General features: G+C 34.8%; 1 protein-coding gene across 1 annotated transcript; it reads right to left on the reverse strand.

The window, feature by feature from the left end:
• Positions 1-3299: 3299 nt before the first annotated feature.
• On the reverse strand, positions 3300-9859 carry LOC110710732 (mitochondrial succinate-fumarate transporter 1-like). Its single transcript, XM_021889071.1, has 2 exons — positions 9179-9859; positions 3300-4320 (listed from the first exon to the last, which is right to left on the reverse strand). The coding sequence occupies exons 1-2, from the start codon at positions 9596-9598 to the stop codon at positions 3784-3786; spliced, it is 957 nt and encodes a 318-aa protein (XP_021744763.1). The 5' UTR covers positions 9599-9859; the 3' UTR covers positions 3300-3783.
• Positions 9860-10541: the final 682 nt, after the last annotated feature.

Raw genomic sequence — 10541 nt, forward strand, 5'->3', positions numbered from 1 at the left:
ATACTAACTTACTTTAAAACCTTCAAAATCCAAATCAAACAACACTTTAAAACCTTCCCTTTAGTTAAAATTAAAGGCTTATATATAGTTCTTTAAATTATCTTCATAAAAACCTTGAAATACACTCTTATACATGAAATTACTGGAAGTTTAAAGTTTAATAAAAATCTGAAAATTATTTTAAAACCCCTAATAATCTCCCTTTTTAATGGATGATTAAACCCACTTTATAAAACATCAAAAGTAGTACTTAGAAACTATTTCCAGCACTTTAGATTAATTAAAAACCCTTCAAAATTTTATCAACACATCACTTTTATACTCAATTAAAAGTCTCCTAGAAAATAATCACCTCCTAAGAAAAACTAACAATTAATATTACTAACCCAAGTAATTTCCAACAATATATCATGATGAAAAACCTCTGGGAAAAAAATTTAAGCATAAAAAAACTTCGTTAAAAATCAAAAAACTGCCAGAAAGTCATATTTAGAGGCTGAATTTGGCCACGAGAGGGTGGTACGCATCACCAAAGATGATGATTCTTTCTTAAAACGTTGTTTTCACATGGAAAACACTACTTTTTTTTTTTATCAAAATCGGATGAGTTCAGAACCTAATCGAGATTAAAACGGGATTAATATTAACAAACGGATTTCTAAAAATTAAAACACGAATTTACGTGTTCAAAATAATCTGGAATTAAGTTAAACTAATCATTAGTTATAATCACCAAAATTTCAAAACATCATTACTATAAAAGCCCTAAATCAATTGTTCATAAAAACCCTAAAATCATGATTTTCAATAATTAAAAACCCTAGGTTTTAAAATTTACAAAATCTGAAAATTATGACATTTATAAAATCTGAAATTATAAAGTTTAATCACCAAAATACAATTTGATACTAATAAAATTAATTTCAAACAATAAAATCAAAACCCATAAATCAATAATTATAATTACACAAAGTAATAAAACAAAGGAGAAAGAAAATAAGACTAACCTTTTTGTGGGGGAAATTTTTGGGGATTCATGGGGTATTTATAAGAGAGAATTTTAGGGTAAAATTAGGCCCGATGAAACTAATGGGTCAATTAAATAAACAAATGAGTTAGGCTTTGTTTTTATGATCATGGATTGTAAGATATAGGTTCATAAAATAATTTGTACCAAAATAATTTTTGACCCAAATTAATAATTTTAATATTTTGAAATTAAATTACGGAAAAATACAAATCAATATTATAAATAAAATTAAATTTCATTTATAACATATTTAAAAATACAGGAGATTAATACATGGTCAGTTTTATATGGGTTACTTTATTCTTTTATATAAGTGGCCACACGGTGTAACTGGCCACACACAAGACGAGCTGAATATGTTTTATAAACCGGATTTTAAAAAATCTTTTCATAAATTAAAACTTATCTTTTATAAACTTTCCTTTTATACGCTTGTCAAGCTTCGCCACGCTTAGCTTCTAAAAAAATCCATGCATAAACTAACCTAACATATTTACAACAATCCTAAAAATATAAACTTAACATAACGTAGATTGTTTTGTCAAATGTTGTAAGGTTAGGATACTTGGGTTTCACGTAGTCCAGGTCTCCAGGATTAAGTTGCTGATGTCTTCACTTCTTCAGTACCTTGCTGGAACCTCGCAGGTCAAGTTCTTGTGGAACTTGCTATCTTCAACGTAGGCCAAGTTAAGCTTCTCAACTTGCTGTCTTCATGCTCCTGTTAGGGAACTCAGTCAGTTCCAATGTGGAACTCATCTTCTTCTACTTTCTTTAACTTTCCTCGGAATCTCCTTGAGTCTTCATAGATAGGTTACTCTTCCATTACCAAAGTCTACTTCACTTGTTCTAATTCCAAGACTTAGAAAATTCTCATTAGATGAAGTTTGCTCTTTGTATTTATCATCATCAAAACTCTTAAGCTTTAACACAAGTATTGTAAGCAAATTTGTCATCCAAACATGGGCACAACACATTAGTAACCAAATTAGAGAACAACTTTTACAATAGAATACATTACCTATGTGTTTATATTTTGATAGTAGGAGTAACTTATCTGCCTTATAAAGCGGAACTATCTCTTCTCTTTCTCAAATGTGGGACATTAATGAATGGGCTACAAATCTATAATGAGTTTCAACATTGTCCTTCGCTTGTGAGTGTCCTTAGAATTAGAGCATATCAGAAGGTATAATATGATCCTCATTGGGAATAAACATCCAATAGAGCTCCATTAACCAGTTGCTTAAGAAATGCCCAATTATGAACGACCTAACAAACTTGAGTTCTAATACCATGAAGAACTTATATAAACTTTGGCTTGTCTTTCTCATACATAATAATATCACAAATATATCCTAACAAATATATCGCAAGATATCTAGTTATGATAATATTTGTCGCAGATTAGGATAATATTTGTATATATTGTGTATCCTTATCGTACTACGATTACGAGTCATGTAAGACTATATATATATATATATTGATCATTATGATCAATGGTACACACTCCAGATTGAGGATTTTACCATTGATCAATATATATAGAGTTTTACAAGACTTGTAATCGTACTAAGGATACATAATACATACAAATATTTGTTATTATTAATTGTTAGATTGTTTAGTGATGTGTTTTGTTTGTATTAATTGGTTGGGACTATTGACAATGAAAAATTTATAGGAGATTGTGTTTTAATCAATTTCTTTCTCTTTTTCTATAAAAACATGTGAAGGTTTTGTTTTTACCCATGAAAAGGGCCTAGTGCAGTTGCTTGATTCAAGTAATTGGTTACCCAAATTATTTGAAGGGCTCTCGCTGTGGATTTATTTAGATAGAAATAAGTCAAATAACTAAGTCCACACACACTTGCCAATCTCTACCCAATATGTTGATTGGGTACGCAATTATGTGGGCGCTAACCTTGTATTGCTTCTCTAACAGCACCTGCCTGGGGGCTGATTTGCTTCTCATGCAGAGCTCATTATACATCGCATCAGCATGAACACTTCATTCATCTATATTCCATACTGTTGTAGTGTTCTTAGTCCTTCACTCAAAGTCTCAAACACATTGATTAGTTATCCTGCACTGCTGCACATCTTATAGCAAATCAGCTCTCTGTGTAGCAGACTCTCAATTTGCAGTAACTGCAGTTATTCTAACAGAAGGCTGTACAGCAAGCCGAGGTTATTCAATTTGAAATTCTGATGTTGCGTTTGTATTGAAAAAAAAATGGAAATCACCTAATTTGTACAGGAAAAGACGTCAAAGAAAGAGCAAAAAAGCCATACAGATCATAGTATTACAGCTAAAGACTGAAACCAATTATGTTTTCTACAAATGAATGGGAGGTACTCTTTGGATTGTTTAAAAAACATGCTTGTCTTGGTCAGAAAGATGGCCAAAACACCTATAACTACGACCTATCCTCGTCATTTTCGACATCATCATATTCAGAAGCTAAAGGCTAGTAAAAAAAAAAATAAAGAAAAAGCAATAATGACATTACTTGTCAAAGAGCATGATTTCTTCAATGCACCAAAATCTGATCAAGCTGCCCACCATATCATATAGTTGCTCAAACAAACAAGTCCAAAAATCCCTATCAAGTATCACCAGTGAGAGCTTTCCTCCTGGGAACTTGTCAAAAATACACTAGTAACTCTTTTTGTGCCCATAAGACACATATCCTGCCCTCTCAATTACCTCGAAACACAAAGCACAAGAAGAGAGACTGAAGTTAAGTTATTCACAAGGGTGCACTTTGCAAGAACCGCTTCTCATAAAGCCCAGTCAACTGATCGGCAACAGCCCACATGATAGCCTGGCCAGGCGGAATCCTCATGAGTCTTGGGAGTAATCCCCTCCACAAAGCCCGTAGCCCTTCCTCAGCATAGATTGTTTTAATGGCATGGACCATGCCAGTGTACTTCACATTATTCCCAGACTTGCTTTGTGCCATCAGCCTTGTTTTCACAACATCAAATGGACCAGTGCATATGGGGCCCGCTGTCCCAGCAAGAAATCCTGAAATCATAGACTGCCATGGTTGGAGAACTGTCCCATCACCTTCTTGCTTATTCCACAAGGCCTTGTCAAACATGAACTTGGCAGAGAACATGGCTGCTTGGTTAGTTCCATTGCGCATGACTGTTGGAGCAGCACCTGACCACAGCCCTCGAATTCCTTCTTCACGTATTGTCAAACGGGCACAATGAATGGGACCCTTGTATTTCAGGAGTTCAGGACTCAATCCTTTCTGCTGTTGTAACCTAATTTTCACCACCTGTGTCAAATAAAGAGAAATACAATACATCATCAACAGCTGGGAAATGCAAAAATGTTAACAGTCAAACCTAGGGAAAAAAGGTATAGTCCAGCATCAAACATAACATACAGGGTCAATCTACACACAAGTTATCCCTACCTTTTTTTTTTTTGGTAAATAGAAATTTTATTACCAAGAATAAGAAGGTTACAACTTACAAATGCTAAGAAGTAACCAACCCCAAGAACACCAAAAGACCATAAGAGGCCAAACAAACCAAACCAGCTCCAAAATCCAGTTTAGCCACCTTCCAGGAAGGGTTCTAAACTGAACCAGGAGCACCTACTGGACTCAGGTAGCTAGCCACCTTCTAGGAAGGGTTCTAAGCAGCCAGGACCAGACAACAGCCTAAACACAGCAAAAAAACCAACTGCTGCAACAAACAACCAGACTAAAAATAGAGCATAAAAAGCTCAGACAACAGCAAAAACTCAAACAAATTACATCAAAAGGAGATGCCTGTCAGAAGCAGGACATCTACAAGCAACCTTAAAAATAATGTCCCTAAAGACCTGTTCAGCAGTCAGATAGGAACCAGTAAACATTGCACTGTTCCTTTGAATCCAAATAGCATAAACTGCTTCAGCCAAACACATCAGATACAGCAGCATATCCCTACCTTTTTAAAAAGTATGAGATAACTCTCATGAATAGTGCTTGGACAATTATACCCTCTAAAATGTTTATTTACTTGCCTCCATTAATGTTAACTAGCTCTTTTTTTAACTCTTAATAATAGTATGCCGGCATTTATACCCCTAACAATATTCGTTTACATATTTTTCCCTCATTAATGCTACTAGCAACTAAGTTTGTGATGTAGGGCCAAACTGAACAAAACATCCCGAATATTGCTAACTATATATGGCGTGCGCATCGCGAGCGTTAGCCACCCTAGTAAACCTAACTATTGTTGCCAACACCAAAGCTTTTTTGAATTGCTCATGTTTCTCACCCTTTTACAGTCTTCAGCAATCAGCAACTTCCCATATCGGGCTTCTTTCTTGTCAACTCATATCTACTTTCAAAAGTTAAGTTCTCATTTCTTAAATCTTAATCGTTATATGACACCTAATTATTATTCTAGATACTTCAACAGTGAAAGGTATCTTATTTGCTTTAGAAGATCTCAATCTGAAGCTCATGCTACAACTAGTGACATAGTCCGTAAATATGCTTAGGACATTGAAGGACTTCTTATTAAATTGTACCTAGCAAATTTTTAATCAATTGTAAAAAAACAACTTTGTTGGCTTATTTTTTCAATAAAAAACATCTTTTTGGTATCAAAGATGTACATTCTTCGTTCTTTATTAGTTGACACACTTGATTTTGGCACACATATTAAGGAAGTGAGATGAAGGAAGGAAAAAGACCATAATACTCCTACCCGCTCAAAATTGGGAGGGGTAATGTGGGGTAGCAAGGGTAAAGTAACTGCATATAACCAAGCTTTACCATAAAAATAAACGTGTCAGCTAAAACGAAATTCCCAAAAAAAATACGCGTTAATTAAAGAAACCAGAGGAAGTATATTAGAACTAAGTTAGTGAAAGCATGAATATCTTGGTTAGCTTAGCTGATTTGAAAGTATAAGAGTTTTAAGTTAATAAATGGCACTTGACTCCATATGAAGCAAGTTGAAGAAGAAAACAGTCGTACAACACTAAATGAAGGGTAAGTGAGGGGTTATTTTGGGGGTGGGGCGGTGGGTATTGGGTAGGGGGCTGATTTCGTGTGGCCGTGTGGATGAGGGGTTGTTTTGGGGGTGGTGGTTGTTTCTCGAGGTGAGGGGTTGTTTGAGGACAAATTTTCTAGGTGAGTTGTGGTTTTGGTATTGGTAAGTGGTTGGGTGCGGTTTAGATGTTGGTATTGCTGGTGTGGTTTTGGTGTCAGTGGAGGTTGTTTTTGGTGCTTGTGGTAGAGGGTGTTGTTGGTCATCCAGACGGATGAAGGAGGTGGTCATGGGGGTGGAGCTTTGAGTGATGGTAATGGAGGAAGATGGAGGAGAAAGCAGGGGATGACCGATTGTTTAGATAACCCGGTCATTTGGATTCATTATGGAAGAAGGGGTATAAAGGTTGTATTATTTTGGCATAATCCAAAGATTGGTTTATTTTGAGAGAATGGGGCAAAGGTTGGATTATTTATAGTAATTTTTCCAAAAGCTACACATAGTTTATGTGACTATTCTGGGTTGTTTTCACGTATGATGGCATGATAACCTTAATTTCTTACAAAAAAAAAAACAAAAAAAAGTGGATTTTTTTTATGCTATCAAAAATAAAAATATAAATGTCAATAACTTGCCATTTCTCACCAATATAGCTGCAATTATAATAAGATAATCTTGTAGATTACCAAGATGTCAGCATATCCACCAGAAAAAAGGTTGACATTATGCCAACATGGCAACACCCGAAAAGCTAGTCTGTGTCTTGAGACACAATTAAGACACAGTTAGCCATAAACAGCAATTAAGCCTTAAAGACCCTTTTCCCTCCTTTGTTCATGTAAGATAATTATAGGTGCCTGGGCTTTACAACAAGGTCTATGAACTATAACTACTGTTCATTTCTAATGGAGTTGGAGTCAATAATTCACAACTCTTTGGCTTTGTATAACAAAGGGCAAACTAAAATGACTAATTAAGTAATTAGACAGCCTGCACTTAATTATTTAATTTTTATTTTTGCAAAGAAGAAGAGGAAGGTTAATGGGAAACAACCTCCTCTAATCACATGGGTGATCCAACCCCTCCTCACCCTACTAAATAAGAATTTCTTAATAGGCATAGCTGTTATCAGCTAATTACTAGCCCAAGTTTCCACCAACTCTAAAGTGTGAAAAACATAACTAAAAATTTCATACTCATAGCACAAAAATAATGAGGCACCCCTAAAGTCCTAATTCCGAAATAAAACGTTGAGCTGGTTCAAAGACTTCATATTGCAAAGTGAATGGCAGCCTAAAAAAAATTATACTCTGACCTGCATACACACAACACAAACTTGATGCTAAATTGTGCTTCTTTACTGTAAAATCTATAGATCCCTTGAGGCCATATCAGTTATCAGAATGAGTGCCAAAATAACATACCACAACATTATTTTCTGAGTCTAGTCCAGTCCCTTAAGGCTATATCAGTTATCAAAATGAGTGCCAAAATAACATACCACAACATTATTTTCTGAGTCTAGTCCAGTCCAGTCCTTAAATTCATTCTAAAAAACATAATTGGAACAGCACAAAAAGAATGGGCCAAGGTGGTTCAGTTTTTCAATGGAGGAATTAAATAGCGTACACAAACCTGGCACCAACACAGGTAAGCAAAGACAAAACAAAACCTCTAATAGATGAAATATGAGTACAAATCAAAAGCCTATGAATGCTAATTCCCTAACAAATTTAGTGGCAACTGATTATCATCTCATCCATGTAAACAACCACTAGGAATGCTCATTAAAACAATATAGTTATCAGACATCTTTATGCAAGTGTATACACCAAATTCATAATGCTTTATCATGCCCAAATGCCCAATTCACAGCCATGCAAAATTGGCCCAGCAAGTAGGTGGCCATTTAAGATTTCTTTGGGTGTTGGGACCTCAAAACCCGCAATGCACATAGATTATGAAGTAGATAAACATTATGAGACAAAGGTGGTGACATTAAATTTATATACTTGAGCCCAAGAAGCTATGTGCTGTTAAAGTTCCGCAAGACATCCCTAATCCCCATAGTCTGACTAGAAATTGTACAAATATACAGTATAATTAGTACTTGATTATAAATTTATAACGATCCAACAAACTTAATTACGAACTCAGCCCCTTTGCCAATATCCCAAAATCTAATCCACCCACAAGGAAAATATGTTAGAATAATTCCACATTAACCTTATATATAATTAAAAAAAAAAAAAAAAAGAAGAATCATACTTCCTAAAGTAATTGGAAATTCTAAAAAGCTTCTAGATTGATACTTGAGCAAAAGTTCCTAATCTTTTTTTTTTTTTTTTTTTTTTGGGGGGGGGGGGGGGGAATAACTATAAGGTTCCGAATTGTATCGACAATCCATAGACAACCTTAGTACGTACTTTACCATAATTCGAACAATCAAAGTGTAATCAGAAAGAAAACTAATAAAGTAATCCAAAGTGCCCATTTGAAAAGCCACCACCATTTCAACTTTGATCTGTAACAGCTAATAAACTAATACATCTAAAGTTTTACCAAGATTCATCCCTGCTCAGTCATGAACACGTGGGACATTCATAATCGTTACGGACCTAACATTTCTCACCTACAAGAATATGACAGCAACAAGCAAATTCATCCAAGATGATCTAGAATTCTACACCAACATTAAAATCAAAATGCAATCAATCAAAACTACCCCTCTTTAATTAAAATTCAATAACAACCACAGGTTAGGATTCTGCCGTAGTAAAATGAGGGACCCACAAAAGCCCCCAATTTGCAAAAACAACCACAAATTCACATTGGGAAGTTCTAATTGTTCTTTCACAATGAAGACCTGAAGAACCCAAATTCCAAAACTAATTAAACTTCTTCGTCCACTAATCAAAATTCAAAATTATATAAAAAAAATAAAACAATCACCGATACTAAGACCGGAGATCAAATCCCGTCTACATAAAAAAATGATCATTTATGAATTAAATTAATCAAAATTATCAACAACTCCACAAATACAAAAAGAAAAGAATATAATATTAATAATCAAAGTAACTAAACAAAAACAAAACCCCACAAAATTAAAACAAAAAAAAAGGGAAAAATTGAACAAACCTCAAAAGGGGTGACAATAACGAGGGCTTCAAGAACACCAGCACCAAACCCAGAAAACAAACGACCTTGATAACTAAGTTTACCAGTTTCAGAGTCTTTAAAAGCCGATTGAAGGACAGCATTAGTACCCATACGAAGGGCATACTTAAGAGTAAGATGAGTAGCAAAAGGGGTCAATCCCTTCCAAAGGGCACGTACCCCTTCAGTATTAGCAACAGTAGTACCACAATGAAGGATACCCTTGTAATTTCCAGCCCTATCAAGCTGTAAACGGGTTTTGATAACGTCAATCGGCTGTAAACAACAGGCTTCTACGATTCCTCCAACTGACCCTGAAATGGCTTTCATGTATGGTGGGACTGTCACCCTCGTTGTGATTTGGGTTGAATTGTTGTTGTTTTTCTGGGTTTCTGCTGCCATTTTTGTGGGTTGTAGAGAAAACTGGAGGAAGAAGAAGAGGGGATTGTTTTTTCTTCTCCAGGTGTTCTGAGTTTGAGGGGGAGGAGAGAGAATGAAGATGGTTAAATGAGGTTGCTTTGTAGTAGCCGCTTTCTGACGTGGGTATGAAGTGGCTCGTTGTTCTAAGTAGTTGCTGTTTTGAGTATTTTTTATACGGACTATGGTCTATGGACTGTGTAGATTTGCCACTAATTTGGAAATTTATGGGTAAAATACTAAAATGACGTTTTTTTAAAATTGTGTTCAAACTTTATGGGCGCCTTTGTTCCTCTTCAAAAACACTTTCTTCCCAACGTGTTAAATAATTACTGTAATATTATAAATATTTAAAAATATTTGCAAATTATAATTGTGGTTGTCACGTCATGTGGTTACCCGATTTGTGTTACAGGGATACTTCATCAATATATAGGGGTTTTCAGTTAGTATTATAAGGACTATTTGGTCAGCATTACAAGAATTAGGGTATATTCACATTTACTGAAATGAGTTGAACTGAACTGAGCTGAACTGATTGGAGTTGAACTGAACTGAGTTTATTGGAGCTGAACTTAAATGAATAGAGCTGAAATGAATATTTTATGAGAGGAGAAAATTAGGAGTTGGACTGAACTGATTGGAGCAGAACTGAACTGAAATTAAGCTGAACTCTACAAGTCGTTATTATGTTCTTTTACAACAAGCCGCACATCAAACGAGCTAAAAAAATATATGTTCACTTATCGGTTTTGTTCATTTTTTTAAAAAAAATTCAAACCCAAAATTTAATCTAATTTCAAGGTTTGTTCTAGTTTAAACCTCCCATACACTCAATTGCTCTCTTATTGCCACAGCTCATAATTTTATATTTCAAATTTAATGTAATGACTAAATGCCTTTAATTGCTACATTGCGTACTCCACAT

This window comes from Chenopodium quinoa, unplaced genomic scaffold, assembly GCF_001683475.1.
Source record: "Chenopodium quinoa cultivar QQ74 unplaced genomic scaffold, ASM168347v1, whole genome shotgun sequence".
Classification (NCBI taxonomy): domain Eukaryota; kingdom Viridiplantae; phylum Streptophyta; class Magnoliopsida; order Caryophyllales; family Amaranthaceae; genus Chenopodium; species Chenopodium quinoa.

What these genes read in the sequence shown, in the direction of transcription:
- LOC110710732 (XM_021889071.1), bottom strand. Translation starts at nt 9,598, where the DNA reads ATGGCAGCAGAAACCCAGAAAAACAACAACAATTCAACCCAAATCACA. An exon ending in TTATTGTCACCCCTTTTGAG is followed by an intron (nt 4,321 to 9,178) that starts GTTTGTTCAATT and finishes TATTTGACACAG; the next exon opens with GTGGTGAAAATTAGGTTACA.